This window comes from Ochotona princeps, chromosome 13 (genome assembly GCF_030435755.1).
Source record: "Ochotona princeps isolate mOchPri1 chromosome 13, mOchPri1.hap1, whole genome shotgun sequence".
Classification (NCBI taxonomy): Eukaryota; Metazoa; Chordata; class Mammalia; order Lagomorpha; family Ochotonidae; genus Ochotona; species Ochotona princeps.
Genome location: NC_080844.1, coordinates 24,593,497 through 24,614,020, shown reverse-complemented (window position 1 = coordinate 24,614,020; position 20,524 = coordinate 24,593,497). Strand labels below are relative to the sequence as shown.

General features: G+C 49.0%; 1 protein-coding gene across 1 annotated transcript in view; it reads left to right on the top strand.

The window, feature by feature from the left end:
* The first annotated feature begins 2,841 nt into the window (after nucleotides 1-2,841).
* CCDC6 (coiled-coil domain containing 6) overlaps nucleotides 2,842-20,524 on the top strand; it is a 104,199-nt gene continuing 86,516 nt past the window's right edge. Inside the window, exon 1 of the mRNA XM_004583402.2 lies at nucleotides 2,842-3,477. Coding sequence (XP_004583459.1) covers nucleotides 3,169-3,477 — 309 coding nt within the window. The 5' untranslated portion in view covers nucleotides 2,842-3,168. The remainder of the gene's footprint in view (nucleotides 3,478-20,524) is intronic.

Here is a 20,524-nt window from a genome sequence, read left to right as displayed (position 1 = left end):
GTGGAGGTGCCCAAGGACTTGGACCAACCTCTACTGCTTTCCCAGGCCACAAAAAGGGAGCTAGAAGGGAAGTGGAACAGCTGGGATTCAAGCTGGCGTCTGTCTACATGGGATGATGGTGCTGTAGGTAGAGGGTTAGCCAACTACATCACTGTGCAGGCTTTAAGATTGTATTTTTAGTCCCAGGCCTGGCTGCCATGATTATTTGGGGAGTGTACCAACGGATCAGAGCACTCTCTCTCGGTTGGAGAAGTAAAGATGTCCTGTTGCTTTTCCAACAATGCAAAACAAAAAGCAACCCCCAAAATACTGGCTAGCTTCTTTGAAAAATTAACCAATACAGTTTCCATTATTTACACCATTCTTTTTCCTTACTATCAAAAACATTGAAGTTCCCAAGACACAGGAAAAATCAGTTGTAAAAACGACATGACACAAAGATCCTGAAATTGTGTCACACAGTTGAATGATCAGGTATTCTTTTCCATTGTTGATTCATTCTGCAACCTAAATTTAGGGCAAAGTTATATTTCATTATTTCTCCGATGGAAATGATTATCCAAATTTGTCTCTTTTTCCTCTGGCAGAGCGTGCTCACCATCCATTCTGATTCAGTTGCCGCAGAAAGCTGAGGGGTTTTAGCATGATATTATTGGTTTTGTAACTGTGCTTCATTGTGATGCTATTACTGAGCCAGTGTTGTGATAAATGGTTGGTTTATAAGGGAAATCACTTTTACAAGAAGTACAAAATTAGACACGCTTCTGCTTTGCAATAACAATAAAAACCACAGTGGAAAAAAATATCCACCAGTTTATTCCCATCTGTATCAGCATGAAGCTTTAGAAGATGACTCCCCCCCGCCCCAGTCTTCTAAACACGATTATTGCGCGCAAGTACCATGTCAAAATGCAGATTTCCTCCAAATCCTATTGAAAACCAATAGATTCTGAAGCTTACCATGACGTGGGCCCTTTAAGAAAACCAAGCGCTTCAAACCCCGCCCTCTGCTGACTCGAGCCGTCGGGCCGCTTTTTCCAAGGCAGTTGGTTTAGTGATAAAAGCTCCAAGAGAGCTAATTTGCCCCCTGCTCTGCCTGGAAGGAATGTTCCTGTGGCAATAAGTTCTAAAAGTGGAAGACTTTAGATAGGACGGAACAATACAAACTTGTGAAGTATGGAAGCCAGACCCACTGTTCAGAACCTATCGCAAGCTGAATAAAGTGGAAAGAATGCTGTTCAATGGGTTTCCCCCGCTCGGCTTGCTACTCGCTGCTAACTTCACTCTTCCATTTTTACCCAGCAAGTCCATTTTTCGAGAAACCCTTTCCAGTTTAAGAAGCTCATCGTCCGGCCTACAGTTCCTAACAAGGCAGAGTCAGAGAGTAAACAGAAGTTTTGGTAAAAATTAAATCGGTTCCCTGGGAGCAGAATTACTTACATTGGTAGTTCCCCCTCTATATAGCAGCAGGGCCTGGGAGCAGTAGCTCTGGAGCTTTACACCAGAACACACCTAGGAGAGACAGGGAAATTAATTGCAGCTGATTTTTTTCTAATTTGTCTGCTAGAAGCAGCCATCTTGGTAGAAGATGATGTCATTGGGAACACTTGGCACGTTCGAGTTGACTCTGAGGTACTAGTTTCCATTACCTATTGAATAACAGTTTAATCATCACATTGAATTCAGGTTGCAGGAGACTGGGAATGAAAAAAAAAAGTCATCCAGAGCCATCTCTTTATTCTTACCAACACCCTATAAGCCTGCCCAAAAGTTCAAAGCAATGAAAAAAAGTTTTTCACTTAAATTTTTTTTTTTCCTGTTTCCATGTGTTTGTTCTTCCTTTGACTAAGCCCTAATAATAAAACAAGCCTGGTCAGTTTCACTTTCCAATTTTTTTACCTCAGTGAAAGCTGTTCTGTGTCATCAGGGTAAAGTAGTTAGAATCATCTCACCTGCTGGGCCAATTTCCTGTGAGCCTTTCTTGGGGGAAGGGGAATAAAAATATATGAAAAGCTAGAATCCCGAATTAGACCACCTGAGGGTAATTAGTCTTATTTTTACCTAGCTAAAGTTTCCTAGGACTGAGAGAGGCGATGGCTGGTCTTAGTGGTTTTTGTTGTACATCGTGCGTATCATGTTATGTCTGCAGTTACTCCGGAAAATTGGCACCTCAAGAGGTGTGTTTCAATCGTTCCACACAATGTTTCTCTTTCATTTTTTTGGATTAGACTCTTGCTAGTGTCTTAATCCCATTGTGTGACGTGCCTGGAAATGCTTGCAAGATGCAAAGGGAAAACAGAAAAAAAAAAAATTGCACCTTGTTTAAGCACAGTGCGCTGATGAGATTATTAAAAGCCGGTGCGAGTCTTCGGTAAATTCCTACTTAGCGAGGTTAACCTGTGGCTGCTGCCGTTCTCTCCGGTTCAACCTCCTTGCAGAACTTTTCGGACTCTTGGTTCTCCACAAAGCAGAGCTTCCAGCCCAGCACTTTGTTCGCGAAGGTAAAACTGCTGCTTTGCGTGACAGACAGAGGGAGACAGGCGCACGCCCAGTCGGCGGAACACGGGGCCACCGCACGGCCGGGGCTGGATTCCCGAGCCGAGCTGATCCTTCCACGTGTCCCCGGCACCTGCGAGGAGGCTGCGGGCACTGGATTTCCATCTTCCCGGAGCGGCCGCGAGCCCGGAAGAGGTTGGGCGGCCCGCGGACTTAGGGGACTCGGAGGCCCTCCCTCAGAACACGTGCGGCCCGCGAGCTGGTGGGGAGGCGCGCCGGCCTGCCTTTCCCGCCGTCGCCGGCGCCGCGGACAGCCTTGCCCGCCAGCGCCGGGCGGCTCCCGGAGCTCTCGGCACGCTTTGCAAGGGCTGGCCTAGCGAGCGCGCCAGGCCCGGCTGGAGCGAGCCCCGGTGCAATACTGCCCGAGCCCGGGCGGGGTCTCTGTTCTCTGGCAGAGGCGGTCCCTTGGCAGCGGGAAGCTCCCTCTCTTTCTCTCGCCGCCGCTCCGAGTCTGCGCCCTGGTGCCAGGCGCCCAGCTCGGCGCTCCCCTGTGCTCGCCGGGCGCCCACTCATTCGCAGCCCAGCCTTCGCCGCCGCCGCTGCCGCCGCCACCACCACCACCGCCTCCCTGCTCCTCCTCCTCCTCCTCCTTTCCCCCAGCCCGTCGCGGCCATGGCGGACAGCGCCAGCGAGAGCGACACGGACGGGGCGGGGGGCAACAGCAGCAGCTCGGCCGCCATGCAGTCGTCCTGCTCGTCGACCTCGGGCGGCGGCGGCGGCGGCGGCCCCGGGGGAGGAGGCGGCGGTGGGAAGTCGGGGGGCATTGTCATCTCGCCGTTCCGCCTGGAGGAGCTCACCAACCGCCTGGCCTCGCTGCAGCAGGAGAACAAGGTGCTGAAGATCGAGCTGGAGACCTATAAACTCAAGTGCAAAGCGCTGCAGGAGGAGAACCGCGACCTGCGCAAAGCCAGCGTGACCATCGTGAGTGTCCCCCACCCCCACCCCGGGGGTGCGCCGCAGCACCGGCCCCCCGCCAGTCCCTCGGGAAGAGGATGCACCCAGGACCGGGCAGCCCCCAGCGGTCCGCGACCAGCACATTCCCGGCGGAACCTGCTGGCCTCGGCGGGGCTGTTGGGGGCGGGGGGAGGAACGAGGGAGGTGTCCTTTTCGCGGCCACGCGGGTCTCACCCCCTTGGGGGCCCAGAACCCTTGCGGGCTGCGGAGGGAGACTCCTGGGGCAGCCACCCAGGGCTCCTTTAGACTCTGGGGGCAGAGGCCCCTCCGGGGGCAGGTCTGGAAGCTGGCGGCATGGCTGGGGGGCGGGGTGGGAGTTTGGGATTTTTTTCTTTTCTGGTCTTAGTGTGCCTGAGGGGTGCGTCCTGAATGTGTGGAGAGCCCCAGGCTGGGGGACTAGGGAGCAAGCTGGGGCCGGTTTCGGGGTGGGGTGGGGGGCTGGCTCCGGGTGCGTAGCTGGGCTGGGCACCCAGCTGGCACCGGGACGGCTCTGGCCGGATCGCCCGAGGAGGGGGCGGGAGAGAGTGGCCGGGAATCCGGGAAGTGGAGTTTTCTGGCCGGCTTCGAGAAGGGCTGGGCGGGTGCCGGAGCTTAAGCTCCCACCTCGGCTGGAAGCCTTTCCCTCTGGGGATGCGAGGGTGGGCGGGACGCTGTAGGGAGAGTGCAGCATCTCGCGCTGGCTCGGAACCGGGGCGAAGGGTAGCGGCTGGGACACTGCCCTTGGCGGGCCAGGCGGGATCTGCGTGTCTTTGCTTCTTTGGTGGCCGAGTGGTTGGTAGTATCTGGCCTCTGGAGCCCAGGTAGTGGACCGCGGAACAGGTCACCAGGTCACGTGCTCTGTGTGTATCAGAACGCAGGAGGCTTGCCACTTGAGGGCAAGATGCCGGCTGTGGGTCCCTCTACTGTGGGCGGCCTTTAGAAAGGCCCCTATAGCCGGCTGTGAGGAGGCTAAGCTGGGAAAAGTACGCTGTGCTCTCTACCTAACATGCCTGCCAGCTTGCCACCATCCTTAACATGCACAATCCTGTGCAGACCATACTCTTCAGATCAAAACGGTTTCCCAGCTGGGTGCAGAGGAAAAAATACTGAGAAATCAAGGGAATCAACTACCGTGGTTGTCTCAAAGTAGCTGGTTGTGCTAAACCTGCTGGTGGAGAAAGGGAGCCGGGTTTGGGGGTGGATTGATGAAATGAGATGGGGCAAGGTTGGGATGCTACTGTGGCAGGAAAATCTTCCCTGAAGGAGGGAGGGAGGAAGAGCCAGTCCCAAGCCTGGCTTCGTGGCTTAAGTCTTAGATGGCATTCTCGATTTCCCTACGCAGCAGGTTCCCCCCAGAATTTTCAGAGATCCACAGGCCTGAATAGCAAGTGGCCAAAAAGAGACTTTGCCCACCAGATTGAGGCCCAGTGAATGAAACTTGGAGAGTCTCAGGTCTGCAGGTTATTAAGTCCTTGAAGCACCCTTTTTAGTAGGGAAGGGGCAGAACCACTGCCAAGCTGCCTCTGTGGCTTTCTGGACTCGGAGCCAGCTGAGGGTTGGAGACGGGGCGGAGTGGGTGGTGGCCGGCTGTGGAAGGTGTGTGAGTGAGAGTGTTGGTCTCCTGGAGATTGTGAGTCTTGGTCAGTAGTAAGCCTTATGTGAAACAGAATCTTCACTGCGGGCATACAGGGAGCAATTCAGGCTGTTTTGGTTTGTTTGGGAGGAGGGGGGAGTGAGAGGTAGGAGACTCTGAAAGGATGATCTGTTTGACACTTGCACCGTAAGTAGGTCTGTAAACCATACACCAGCATGTTGGCTTTTCAGGGACACACATGTTCATTCCTGATGCTTACGCATCAGGGGCCTTGTGAGGACTTGGCTCCAAGAGTGTGTAAGGTGATGGCATCTTAGTACTTGGCCTCACCTAAAACTGATGTCCGAGCGAATGGGCTTTGCGAAGAGATCTACAGTTTTGCCAAGTCAAGTTTTTAAATTGTTCCAGATAACTGTACAACTACCAGAAGCTTCTGGGTTCTGTAATTTCTGGCTGCTGCTCAGGGCAACACACACAAGTGCTTGAGTGCTTGTGTCGCCTGGTTTCCTAGTGTTTGGTAAGTACTGCCAGGGAGCTAATGACAAATGCAGAAGAGAAATGTTGTCAAGATTTGGGAGATTGTGTTGGGTTGGCCCTGATCTCTCCCGCCTGTATTCTGGGAGCAGAAGTGTTTGTTACTCCATGAAGTGGGTCAGTGGCTGTAAGACAGCTGTTGACCAACAGGGTCTCAGAGATGATATCAAGGTTAAAGTGTAGAATTCCTGACAACCGACTTCAATTCTGTCCTGTCTGCCTACAAAGTTTGCAAAAAGGCCCACATCTTTAGATGAAGTGAAGGCCTTGCTAGCCTTTTCACTCTGCCAGCTAATTTAAAGGGAAGATGGTATGGTAATCCAGTCTTGCCTTCCTGGCTTTATTACTTCCTCTGATTACAATATTAACTTGTGCGTTGCTGAGCACTTCAAGTCCCTGTGACCGGCATTCCTTCTCCTTGAGCCTGTTGAGTAAGGCTCGTTGCCTTTTAGCCACACCCTGGAGAAGAAGCAGATGCCCTCTGTTATTTTTTTTTTTTTAGTAGATTTTTCCTTTTTAGAGCAGTTTTAAAGTTCACAGTAAAATTGAATACAGGTACCGCCTATTGGCTGTCCCAGCGCAGGGTTCCCCACCAAGGACACCTTGTACCAAGTGGTTCACTTGTTACAGCTGATGAACCTGCCAGTGCACGGTTCATATTCAGGTTTGCTCATGGCATCGTGTCCCTCACTGTGTTGGGGCAGATGTATCATGACATCTTTGCACCTCACACAGTAGTGTCACTGCTCTGGAGGTCCTTCACACACTGCCTCTTCTTCATCTTCCTCCCAGCCCTTGACGACCACTGATCTTTTATTCCCAATCGTCTTGGCTTTCTGAGATTGTCTGTACTTGGAGTGATACAGTGTGCAAGCTTGTCACATGGGGTCCTTTCGCTTAGAAATAAGCAGTTAGGGTTCTCCCCTGTTTGGTTTTTGTCGTCTGTTGCTTCATGTTAGTGTTCTATATTATCTCATTGTTTGGATGTATCACAGTCTCTACACTCACCTATCGAAGGGTTGCTTCCAAGTTTGGGCATTCTGATTAAAGCTGCTGCAAACATTCACATGCGTGTTTTTGTCCAGACAGATTTTGACTCATTCAGGTACATACCAAGGAGCGTGATGGCTGAGATAGGTCATCAGGGTATGTTTCGTTTGATTGGAAATTGTTCACCTGTATTCCAAAGTGATCATACTATTGTGCATTCCCACCAGCATAAATGAGACAAATTGTTTTTCCTCTGTGCTCTCACCAACATTTGTGCTGCCAGGGTGCTGGATAGGCATGTAGTGTTGTCTCACTGGTCTTTAAAACTGACTCCAAAGGCAAATAGAAGCTTTTGGCCAGTGGTCTCTTCTGGTATGATTGTGCGTGTCATTGTTACCCATTTTGTGAAGGACTGGTTTCACGGGTGCGTTCTCAGCATCATCAGTATGGAAGCCTTGTGTCCATGTCTACAAGTGGAGAGCTTGGCATTTGCCTCCTCTCGCACCTCCTACATCCCAGGACATTTTCTTAGGGGCTTCTAGAAGGAATAAATTATTGTGAGTGGTTATCCCATTTCACCCCTTCAGTCAGCAGTGCAACAGTCTTATCAATACTTGTGTCTGTGGAGGGTAGGTGTCCACAATTGTATTGTCATTCTTTTAGGAACAATATCTTTTTTTTTTTAAAGATTTATTTATTTTTATTACAAAGTGAGATATGCAGAGAGGAGGAGAGACAGAAAGGAAGATCTTCCGTCCGATGATTCACTCCCCAAGTGAGCGCAATGGCTGGTGCTATGCCGATCCGAAGCCAGGAGACAGGAACCTCTTCCGGGTATCCCACACGGGTGCAGGGTCCCAAAGCATTGGGCCGTCCTCGACTGCTTTCCCAGGCAACAAGCAGGGAGCTGGATGGGAAGTGGAGCTGCCGGGATTAGAACCGGTGTCCATGTGTGATCCCGGGGCGTTCAAGGCGAGGACTTTAGCCACTAGGCCACGCCACCGGGCCCAAACAATATCTTTTTTTTAAAAGATTTATTTTTTATTGGAAAATCAGATTTACTGAGAGGAGAAACAGAGCAAGATCTTTCATCCGCTGGTTCACTCACCAAGTGGTCACATAGGCTGGAGCTGAGCCGATGCATTGAAATTCACCCACTTGAGTGCAGGGTCTCAAGGCTTTGGACCACCCTCAACTGCTTTCCCAGGCTACAAGCAGGGAGCTGGATGGCAAGTAGAGCAGCTGAGACACAAACTGGCGCCCACACAGGAACCAGGCACGTGCATGCATAGTAAGGATTTAGCTACTAGGCTGTCGCGCTGGGCCCATCAGCACTCTTTTGAGTAGGGTCTCAGTGTTATGCCAGATCTGTCTGGCAGGACCTGTAAGTAGGAATGTGACTGTGGGTTATCTGATGCAGGGTAGTATGGACTGCCAAGGGGCAGTAGTCTCTGTAAAGATGCTGATCAGCACTTGTTGACAGTGATCGATTGGTTTTAAGGTGGTCAACCAGTTGTTGGTGTTCAGATGGTTTTCCATGGTGTGCCCCCACATAGGATCAGACCTTCAGTGTGCCTTGGACTTGGGAATAAAGACCTGGAATAAATCATTCCTAATTGTCCTTTTTCCGTATACAATTACTCCCTCATAGAAGGTTAGGGATATACAAGTACATTTTGCAATTCTGTTAGAACGCCATGTGAGTATGGTATAATTAGAAAGCCTAGCTTTTTTAAGCATCAACAGTGTAATGGTTACATTGGCCATTAAAAGCCATCATATAGTTACTGCTGTGTATTTTCAGTTATTTACTGTAGAAGCTCATACAGCACTTTCCAGTTTTAAGACTTCATTTTGGCAGGATTTCAAGCTGTCAGATAACGTTGCCCTTGTAGAGTCTTAATGTGTTGCCTTTTTCTTACTGTTCTATAGAGGAAAAAAGAAAAGGTTATTTCGGAGATTATTATGGAAATACCCAACTTTAGAGACAACGAGCAGGCAAGCAGGACCTCAGTTAGGACTACAGGTGCACAGCAGTCTTCTAGGAGGCTGCCTTCATATTTCAAGCTTTTCATGTGTGTGGGTACCTGCTGTATGTCTCTTATTTGCACTTCATTCAGAAAGCCTAGAGGAGGAGGCATGGCCAGCTTCTTCATGACTGTTCATCTGCTGGGGTGAAGAGTAAAGATGCTTAGTGTTGCTTGTGGTGCTTCTTGCTCTGTAATATCGGAGACTGGTGAGTCAAAGGAAAAATCTCAAGTCCTTGTGGCTTGCTTAAAAACTTCTCAGGGTTCCCAGTCGCTCCACCCTGGGTCCAAGAAAGCTTTCTGGTGGTTCACCAGACTGGGTGAGCTTCATTGGCCCCTGCTTGCCTCACAGTCACATCCCTCTCAGGCGTTTGACCTGGTTGTGTGTGTGTTGTCTAAGCCCTCACTGGCTGCAGCTATTGGGATTTCCATGGGTTCTTCGCATCCCCCTGTCCTGAATGCTCTTCCTCCTTCCTCCCCTCAGCTCCTCTTGTTCATGCACATGCAGGTAGACTGTACAGGAAGCAACTCTTCCATAGTGTGCCCTGGCACTGCCTCACCAGCTGCCACACACTGCATTATATGCTTGCCCTGGGAATTCCAGAGAAGTCATCTGCCATTGACCCTCTGCCACCAAGATCTTCCCTAGTTGATGTAAACATTCCTTTGGGAGCAAAATTTCCCTAGTTGAGCGCATTCCTCTGTTTCTGGCATGAAGGAGACACTTAGAGGTTTGTTGAGTTGGCTCCAGAGGCGGGTGTGTGTGTGTTTGGAGTGCTAATACTATGTCCCTTACCTGTGTCCATGGCAACAGTTTCCTGGCACAGCAGCCAAGAGCATCTTCCTTGTAGGTGGTAGAACAGGCTGGGTGGACCCATGGGTAGGTAACCTGCCTTGCATACTTGAGGGACCTCTTCATTCTGTGTGTGCCTTAAGCCTTTGCCTTGTAGACTCTGGGCAGAGGTGATGTTGCAAGCTACCTTGTAGCTGTAGCTAGATGTTTCTGATACATTTCACCTCCTGAAAGGGGCAAAGTGTCTTCAGGTTCTTTGCAAAGGTCTCTGGCAATGAAGGAAAAGGCAGCTCTGCTGCAAGTGCTGAGAGATGTGCAAGCTCGGTTTGCTGAGTAAAAGCATTGCAGGCACTCACCGTGACTTTTCATGTTGAAGTGCCTCACAGCTGTTTCAGGAAAACCATAATGGGCCAGTGTGCAGTTCTGATGGCAGATGATGTGCCACCATGGTGGGGAAGCTTGCTGAGTCCTTGTGGATGTCTGTCCACCTGTGGTTTGCAGAGTGGAGGTGGCCTGTTGATACAGTGTCACATTGTGTACTTGCCCTTTGTGTGTGTGTGTTTTTTTCTCTCCCTCTTCAATCATCCTTGCAGAGATAATTGCATTTATACCTACAGAGGCTAATCCTTGCCTTTAGATTGGAGCCAGGCTGTGCAGGGAGAAACAGTAATCTTTCATGTCCCCTCTGTGTCCTTTCTTCCTCAGTGGGTAGGTGTTTTCTTTGTTTCACATCACAATGCAGTTACTTTTCGATGTATTGAATTATTGTCAGAGCATTGCAGAGTAAATACTCGGAGCTTCAGTGGACTACTTTCCTGCTGCTTGTTGCAGTGTTGAACCAGAAAGATCTGGGGGTTCTCTTTGTGGACCCTGCTTAACTCCCTGAAAGATTGCCAACTTTCCTTATCTTTCCTGATCGTTTCACCCACAGCTGTAAATTTGATCCTGTCGCTTGGTATAGTATCTCTGTTTTAGGGGTAGGAATGCTTAAAAGAAAGAACTTTGATTGATGGTTATTTAGACTAGATCTTCCCTTTGCTTAAACCTCCAGATCTCTTGTATGGAATGCAATTTAGTGATCAGAATTAGTTATAAACTCATTTGTCCAGTGCCAGGAAATTCTCTGTAATTTTTTTTCCTTTTTGCCTATCTTTGCCTCCCCAGTAAGGCATAAAATAGCAAGTAATAAATACAGCCTTAAATAGGCAGGATTCAGCCTTCCAAGTGCTGATGCACAGCCTACTGTGTACCAGATACTCGGAAATATCCCAAAGGAATGTAAGAACTCCTCCAGCAGCTTAGTGCTACACTTGACTTTGGTTCAGCCTAGGCTTGGCGGCTGCTGGGCAAACACAGCACAGCCCACACACAGGGTTGCTGGCCAGTGCACCCGTGGAGTAGGGAGGAGAGGAGAGACAGCTGAGGCGGGGGACCCCAGGGAGGGTCATTTTACCTTGCATGTGCAAGGAAATACCTTGGAGGGAAACAGTGTGTCACATCCACTTGTGATTTAATTAGCTTGTAGTTTATTTTGTAAGGAAGGCAGAGGTGGGGAGAGCTGATGCCCAGTGACTTTGTGGAGGTGGCCCAGAGCAGCATTTTGTTTGGTTTTAATTTCTGCGTTTCTGTAGTGATGATTGGAAAGAAATGCCATTTATGTCTTAATTCCATGATAAGCTTCTGTTGGTAACAAACTTCCAGCAGTAGCTTGAAATGATCCGTATGTTGCTCCTGGTGTTCTGTTGTGTTCTGGGGCTCACCCATTCCTTTCATGGGATATTGGTTGCCTAAGGTTCTAACCCCAAGCTCTGAATACCAAGACCTCTAGGAAATTGTGAATTCTGATGTTTTTAAATAAGCCATTTGTTGATGGATGATCTTGCGTACTTTCCTTCTAGATCAGTCCAGCCTCAGCAGGTGCCAGGTGTGTGTCAGGAGCGTGATGTACCTAATGCCCATCTGAGCATGTCAGCACTGAGGATCAAAGCAGGTTTCTTGGGCCAGGGGAGCAGGGGTGGGAAGTGAAGCCAGACATAGGTCACAATTCAAAAAGGATCCGTGGGAAGAAGGAAGAGAGTGAAGAAATTGAAAGTGGTGTGAGTTGTAGGTGAGCCGAGGCAGTTCTCAGAAATCGAGCTTCTTGCCGCGGATACTTGGTGTGTTGCTTGCGTAAGTGAACAGTTTGAGTGTTTTGTGCTGTCCACCTTGTTAGATTGAATTAGAGGGGCTAAAACGGACCAGTATGAGAGAAATAATTATAGTTGACATTGAATACAGAAAAAAGTTCTTGTGGAATTTTCACAGGAGTGGAGTTTTTTTTTGCCCGTTTACCCTAACATACTAACTCAAATTATAACTTTTATTCTGTTGAGTGTGTGTGTGTGTGTGTGTGTGTGTGTGTGTGTGTGTGTGTTGGGGGGGTAGGCTTTCCTTCATCAGACAGGCCTTAATTTATCTAAACAAAGGCATTTACTAAGTCAAAACATTGTGTCTGCTTCATTTAGTAGCTCTAGATTATAGAGACACTGAACTCTGGGAAGAAAAAAAGCCCGAATAGCTGATGCTAGCATTTTGTTAACCAGAATTTCATTTTGAATCTAGATTCCATAAGCACAGGGTGGCTTCTTGAGGCCAGGGCACGGTCTGGGACAGGGCCGTGTATTAACTACCTCATGTCATTTTGAACCTTGATGTGTACAGTTTGTTACTGAGAAATACCTGAGATACCCAGATAAAAGGACCAGCAGCGTTTCCCTTCTGCACTTTTAAGTTGACCATTCTGAAGTGTACGGTTCAGTGGCAGAAAGCACACGAGCAGTGTCTTGGAGCCTTTACTATATCCATTTCCAGGACAGAGTAATCAACCTAGGCACATACCCTGGACCAGGTCAACACTAACTCCCCCACGCCCCCCAATTCTCCTTCCTGCAAAGCACCTCTGTTCCCAGTTTTCTGGACTAGTGTTGTGATGCAGTGGGGTGTACTGCCACCTGTGACGCCACCATCCCATATGGGTGTGCTAGTTTGAGTTCTAGCTATTTCACTTGTGATCCAGCTCCCTGCCAGTGGCCAGGGAAACTCAGTGGAAGATCCCCAAAGGTTTGGGTTCCTGCCACCCCATATGGGAGACCAGAAGAAGCTCTTGGCTCCTGACTTCTGTAATCATTTGGGGAGTGAGACAATAGATGGAAGATCTCCCTCTCTCTGTAACAGTTTTTCAAATAAATGAAACAAATCTTTAAAACTTTTTCATTTTGTAAAATCGAGATGCAGAAACAGCTAGCTGCTTTTAATGTCCTGGTGTTAAATTTATAGATGGGAACCTAAAGCCTCCTAGTGTAAGTGCTGTTGATACATGCTCCGGCTTCAGTTTTTGTTTATTGGCCATCTGTGTTATTTTCTGCCACTTCACAAACATCTACAGGAGTAGGCTGGTTGCCTGTTGTCCTAATTTGTATTTAGAGTGCTGGGAAAAGAAATCACACAAAGGGAGGCCTTATGCTCTAGAAGAGAGAGAACTTTGCTCAAATACCTCACAAACGATAGTTTCTTCCGTTTTTATTAGAAATATATATATGTATTTAAAATTTCTTTGGAAGAGACAGATTTTCTAGTCACCAGATTCCCATATAGTAGCTGGAGCTGGACCAGTCCAAAGCCAGGAGCCTGGAATTCCATCTGGATCTCAGCATGGGTTGCAAGGACCCAGGTACGTGACCTGTCACCTTCTGCTTTCCAGGAAACTGGCAGAATACTGGATTTTGAGCCAAAACCCAGGAACTCTGGAATATAGATGTCCCAAGTGCATCTTGACATTTTGGATAAACCAATCCTTTAAGAAAGTTTGAAGTCATTTCCAGTCTTTTTTCTTAATGACTTGTTATTTTCGATTAAAAGACAGGAGAGGGAGAATTTTTTTTTTTCCATTGTTGAGTTCACTGCTGCCTAAATGATCCCAACAGCCCAGAGGCAGGAACTCCATCTGGGTAATCACTGAGGATGTCGGAACCCAGTGCTTGAGCCATCCCGGTTGCCTCAGATGGTGTGCTTTAGCAGGAGTCTGGGATTAGAAACTGAGCCATGGTTTGAACCCACACTCTGTGATATGAGATGCAGGGATAATAACCAGGGGACCCACACTCTCACCCCAGCCACCTGTCTTTTTTTGTTGCTGGGATAACGGGTACTATTTATCTAGCTCTTACTGGGCAATACACTGTTCAAAGAGGTTTGTATCCATCTTATTTCCTCCTGGTCACAATTCTGTGTAATCAGTGCTGCTGCTGTTTCTGTCAGCTTACCTCCTTAGGTCCAGAGAGGGGGCATACCCACAGAAGAGGGGCTGTGGCTCTTAGGTGGAGCTTGGCATTTCAACCTAGATTTGGCCTTGGAACAAAAGTACAAGGCTACACAGCCTTTGGGAGGATGGTATATAAGTTAGGAAGAGTTTGGTGTTCCTTAGAGTGATTTCCTCCCAGTTTGATTCTTCTGTGAGAGGAGCCCTGACCGTCCATTTTTCACAACAAACTCTCAGGATGCTGGGCCTAAGGGAGTGTTGCCAGGGTAGCAGACTCCATTGTCGGGAACTCCCTGTTGACAAAGAAGCAGGGATGGAGAGGGTGCCTGGGAGACTGCTCGTGCTCTTTGTTCCTGGCTCTGCCACCTCCACCCAAGAGCCTTAGTCTGCTGTACTCACATACCCTGTCCAGTGTAGCCAGGTACGTTGCCACCTCTGTCTATGGCATAGCAATCTGGGTGTCACCGTCCCTGTTTCTTCTTTTGTGCTTAGCATACAACCTCTGTTTAAAAATAGCCAGATTAGCACTTAGTTCAAGTGGATTTTTGTCAAGGTGCATGCTGAGCACCTGCTGTGGCCAGGCTTGATGCCACCAGAATGAAATTATTCTATGGGAGTGGATGGAGAGTCCCTGACTCCCTCCAGGAGTGATTTCTGTGGTCAGAGAGGGGTCACCCTGGAAGGAAGGGATTTGATTTTTTTTTTTTTTAAGCCATGGCTGAGGATAAATACAGATGAGTCCAGAAGAACATGGAGAAGGCACTTCTTTTCTGTCTAGGCAGAACATGAAAGTGCAGAAAAAATGAAGCTGAGGGCAGGGAGAAGCAGTCTGCTCTTGGTCTCTGCCCAGTAGTGTCCTCCAAGGGGTGTGGCTGGAAAGAGGCAGGGGAGCTGTAGTCAGATCTCATCTCTTCACGAGCCTGCTCAGCCCAAGCAAGGCGGACCTTGGTTGGTGTTTGTTTCTGGAATTATTTGAAGAGAGGCACTTTGGCACATAAAAACGATTGTCTTACTCCCTGAAACTAATAGCCTCATGTTGCAGCCCTGCTGTGTGTCTGGTGTAGCTCTCAACATTTCCTTTTTAAGATTTATTTTAATTGGAAATTCAGATTTACAGAGAGGAGAGACAAAGATCTTCGGTTGGCTGGTTCACTACCCAGGTGATTGCAATGACTGCAACTGACTTGATACGAAGCCAGGAGCCACAAGGCAGGAGCTTCTTCCAGGTCTCCCACACAGGTGCAGGGTCTCAAGACCTTTGGCCATCCTCTGCTGCTTTCGCAAGCCACAACAGGGACCTGGGTGGGACATTTAAGGACTCATTTGAGCCTTGTGATTTCTGTGTCAAACGAGGAAGATGTGAAGTGTGGGGTCTCAGCGAGAGACCTGGGAAAGATGAACATAGCATCCGTGCTTGGCGACATGCTTGGTGATGCTGCTGCTGTTGGAAGATCCTTTGTCTCCTGTCACAGGCTTAGTGCAGGAGCTGATCAGTATGGCCTGTGGGCTTTGTTTGAGGAGATGCTTCTGTTTGTTCTTTGCACTTTCTAACAAGTGTTACACTAACTCTACACACGTGCAAGTGTTGCACTAACTCTACACACGTGCATCCCACAGTGCTCCATGAATTTCAGAGTGAACTCAGCAGTGTACTTACCCACCCCTCAACTTGAAATGCTTGTTGTTACAACCACCCCCCCCAAAAAAAAATTTGAATATATCCTGTTTCGTCTATAACCCTCAAAAGTAACCATGTTCTGCTTTCTCCCAATGAGCTTCCGATAAGTGGAGTTACGCAGAATGTGTACATCTGACTTCTTGGCTGTGTTGTCTTAGTATATGTGTTGAGTAATCGTACATACCCTAGTATGTGTGCTTAGTAATATTAAGCAGTATTGCTGTAGAGGCTTCGGACCATGTGTCTTATCACTGGGCAGTATTCTGCAGGGCTTCTGGTGCAATTGTTTCCAACTTTAGGCCTCTCGGGTGGCCTCAGCCTTGGTCTCTGGGCCTTGGTCGTCTTGGTGTCTGGGCGTTGGGATAACATAGAAGGAATGTGGCACAGCCGGGAATGACAAGCCCTACAGGGCTTGATCTCAGGTTGCTTGAGGTCCTAGCTGCCTGGCTAGCCAAGCTGCTTTGCAGTCAGAGCCTGTGGGCCATTGTTGACATACCTGGGGGGCTGATGGGCATCTTGCTTCCATCCCACTGTCCTTAGGAGGATCAAGTAAGGGCACACATGAATGTGAGCGGTTGTGGCTTCTCACAGAAATTGGTGCTCAAACTGATTGGTTCCCCACCCTGTTGTCACCAAACAATTTCTTTTGTCTTCCAAAAGCATTTCAAAATGACTTCCGCTCCAGGTAACCCTGTAAGGTATTGGTGGAATAATACCTTCCTAAGGACTGGGGAGGATCCTTGAGGCAGAACCAAGAATCGCTGTAAACCTCAGGCTGGGGAGCCTGGCAGCCCGACTTCTCAGGGCCTGCACGTCGCTGGCCCTCAGGGGTGCTGAGGAACTTGGCAGGCTTCCTGGGCATTGGTGAACCAGGGCTGAGCCAGCCTGCATAACAGTAATAGGACTGCAGAAAGGCAGGCAAGCTTTCCAAAAGATCAGGGTTTTTTCGCCCTGGAGGTCTGTCACAGAGTTCTGTCCCCTATTTCTTGAAAGGGAGGCAATGTGCACCTCTGCCCAGTTACCTGCTTGTGGTGCTGTGGGCGGAGACAAGACTTTGAAAGTTGGTTTCTGATGTGAGGCTTCTGACCTGGTTTCATGGGGTACAGATTCCAGAAGGTGGACTTTGATGGCCAACGCCCTCCTGCCACTTCTGCTTAGTTGCTGGTTTAAAGAACAGAAACCAAAGCATGAATATCTTTAAAACCAACCTACTGTGCAGTCCTGCTGCCGGCAGACACCCTGGGTTGGGGCCAGGGGCAGGTCTTTGGGGCAGCAGTGGTTTTCTCTTATAATGGGGCACTCTACCAGTAACCTATTTTCCCCCCCATTGCCTCTTTTTGTGTGGCGAAAGAATTGGTAGCCGTGGGGACTTTCTGAAGATTGAAGAACATGCTTTTCACCAGGACACTGCTTGACTTTATTGGCCTGCTGTGAAGGCTTTGGGAAGGGTGTAGAGGTTAATAAGGGGAGACTTGGTTTAATTCTGGGTCTCTGCCCGCCTTGTGGAGAAACAAGTTAAGGAAGCAGATGTGAGTTCAAGAAGGCGCATTTTCTTGCACCCTTGCCTGTCCATCAGGAATGTGTAAGTTCAGCCAGAACCATTGGAGCCCTTGGCTTGGCTCTGCTGCTGTCCCAGGTTGCTTGTCTGAGTGCTTCTCGTTGAGCTCCTTTTCAGGTAAGGAAGATTAGCGTTAATGACAGTAATCCCTTGTTTGATTGGTTCTTCCCTGGCCCATAGCCTTGTGGCTCTACGTCATTTGTATCTGATGGTTGATGTGAAAAGGGAACTGGATTTTTCTGCTTACCCACAAATGAAAACCAGTAGGTCTTACTGGTTTCTCCAAGTACAGCAGTCCTCTTTGGGTAGTTCCCAAGGCCCTGCTTTTGTTCAGATGCTTTTAATCTTCTGTGTTGCAGATTAGCAATCACTGTGGGATCATTTCTGTGAATTTTCTCTTTAGTTTTATACATTAACTCCTTTTTGATTTTCATCTCAGAAGTCTTTGTAAGAACTTAGGGTAGGGAGAGAGCTGGAAACCAAGTATTGTTGCCAAAGTTAGTAAATGAAACTGTAGGACACATAGATGTATTTAAATTCCAGAAAGATGTGGGGGAAAATATTGCTATATATGCCTCCGAGCTGTTGCAATGCACAAACATATACTGAAACAAATGACTGGCTGGCTGCAGGAAGTTCAAGTTTACCTGGGTGTCCTGTATTTTGTCCGGAGGTGTCCAAACCTGGTTTAGCACTCTCAGTTCTCCTTCTTACTCATTGTGACATCTGGGGCAAGTTGGCTACCTTCCCTCTGAAAGGGGATCAGGATGTGTTAACTTTGTGGGTCTGGGGGTGGGAGGAGGTGAGTAATGCCATATGTAGAAGCCCTCAAGGCATGTTGTATATGGAAGCACTCCACTCTCTGACCATGATCTGATCATGAACTGACTTTTTTCTTTTTTTGCATTTTTTGTTCTCTTCCTCCCTGTGGACCCACAGCCAGGCTGCTGTCCCAGGGGTATCCTCTCCTCAATGGGTTGCCTCCACCATCAGCTCCCTTCAGCTCCTCCGCATCCCCTCCACCACTCCCCCACCTGGAAACAGTCAGGTGTCGCTTTTTCCTTGGCCAGCTTTAGCCAACCCCCTTGTTTCCTTTTTCATTTGTTCCTGAGCCTGGGATAACAGCAGGAGAGCCAGATCACAGCCTCTCACTGTCATGGGTCATGTATCCATCAGGGGCATGTTTTTTCTCTGCATTTGCCTGGGAAGGCTCTGTTGGAATCCAGGGCATAAGCTTGGCAGCCAGCATCTGGCCCATGGTGGAGTGCTTTGGTTCCAGACTTTTGAAAGGCAGGGTGTCCTAGGCATCGCCTCTTTCTGCTGTTTCTCCCCACTGTTTACAGCTCTGGTGGCAGTTGAGGTTTGAAACTCCTGGCATGTACTACACATAATGACTGATGAAGCAGGTGCAATCTGACTGGATGGTACCCTGGAAACAAAGCCACTTCTGCAGAGGTGCAGAGGAGCTGGCTGCCTGGGCAGAGGCTGTCTTTGCAGGCTTGACCCCCCTCAGGTTGCGTCTCGGACCACTTGCAGCTGGAAGGGACTGCGAGATTCCTCACAGCAAGTCAGAATACAGTTGTCTGGCTTTTTATCGATAATGCAAGTCTGCGCCCTAATGCCTGGGCAGTTGCTCTAATTCTTCGGTGGTGAATGTTCATGATCAATTGCTTTTCCAAAGAACACTTCTCCCTTAGGTAGGTTACTTTCCTGTGGCCTTCCTCCAGCTTTTATAGACCATCAGGCCTCCATGGAGTTTTGATGTAACTGACTTTTTGGGCATCTACCAAGTGTAAACCATAAGCTGAAGACGTCTTTTGAGGGGCAGGATGTGAATAATAACCAGGTGTGCTGCGATGGGCATTCACAGCCCTTGGGGAGACAGGCAGGAAACCAGTGACCCCATGTCAGATGAAGGAAGGTGGTTGGGTTGTCATTTAGGGTTCACATGAAAGTCACATGGAACAGGGCTGGGGGAGTGGACATTGTCGCCGTGACCGAGTTTCCATGAAGCTGATTGGAGGAGGGAGGTGGGCTAGGACGGGCCATGAGACACTGCAGAAGGATGCTGCCACCACACTCCTGTGCACAACTGAGCGAGGAGGTGGTCTAAGTGAACAGAATCTGAGCCGGCCAGGACCAGAGTGGATCTTGAGACGGCGATGCTGCTCCCAGTGGAGAAGTGTTCTTTCCAGGGCCTCTCATTGGCCAGATTCAGCAGTAAGTTGGTGGTTTTCAGCAAGGGCAGGTGCAGTCCATGGAGGTCATCGTTTGTCGCAGAGCAGGATGAGGACTATGGAAGTGTTCTGAGCCAGACAGCAAGACTGGCCCAGGGAGACATGAGACTGCAGTGGCTATGTGTGAGCAGTTGCTGAGCACCTCACAGGTGACAGAGTGCTGGAGAACGTCCAGGAGTGAAAAACAAGGTGAACTTGAACGAGTACTGGAGTGCCGGTGTCGCAGGCTGTGACTTGCCAGCAGCGCACAACACCGGCCCCACTGCTCTTGAGCACTGCTGACACTGGCTGGGCATCTGCTGCTGCTTGTCACAGGTTAGATGACACGTGCTGTGTCAGAGGCAGCTGGCACTCCATGTGCCCCTTTCCACCTGGCACTCTGAGCAAAGAGGCATACCCACCATGTTCCCGTGGAGGCAGGGGAGAGCCGTGAATGAGAGGGATTTCAGAGGCAGGAGGGAGGAACTGGGAAGCGTCTCTGCTCATGCATGCAGCAAATGGCCCAAATGCTTGAGCCCTTGGCCCCCACATGGGAGATCAGATGAGTTCTTGACTTCTGTTTGGCCAAACCCTGGTTGTTGGATCCATCTGATGAATGAATAAATGAATGGAAGATCGTCCTCATTTGTACTTTCAATTAGATAATCACTTAAAAAATTCGTAATGCTAAGTGAATGATGCAGGATAGTCAGATGTTCATCTCTTGTTAGTGTGCCGCCACCATCCTGGGAGGAGCAGTGGATATGGCGTCGGTGTCTCGGGGGAGGGGGTGGGCTGCTACTCATCTCCAGAGTCCGGCATGCTGGTGGCTGGACCGTCAGGACACACTTGTTATGTCCCGCTGCTGGGAAATCTGTTTTGATCATGAAAGTAGATTGTATTCAACTGCGTCTAAGCTGGAAATTTCCAAGCACACACGAAAGTAGAGTGCGTCTGAGAATTGCCAGCTTTGGCCACCTTGGAGCCTGCAGTCTGTCTTTGTACTTCACCCATGCAGAATTCCATTGCACGACAAGCACATGGTGCTGCCCTGATTCTGGGGTCCAGGCCCCTAATGTTAACTTGCCCAGAAGGCTGGTTCTGCTCTTGTACGGTGCACAGGCCAGCTTCCCAGTCCTCGTGGCACAGTGCATCGAAGCCTGTCTTCTGTGACTCCATTGTAAGGTGGTCTGAAGGGAGTCATCTTTCATCTTATGCAGCCTGTCCTGGAAGCTTCCAGGTGGGGACATTCTGGGAACAATCCAAGGGGAATGCCACCCTGGAAAGATATGCTGGCATCCATGGCTTCTGGAAAGTCTGGTATGGTGTTCTGTGAGAAGTCACACAA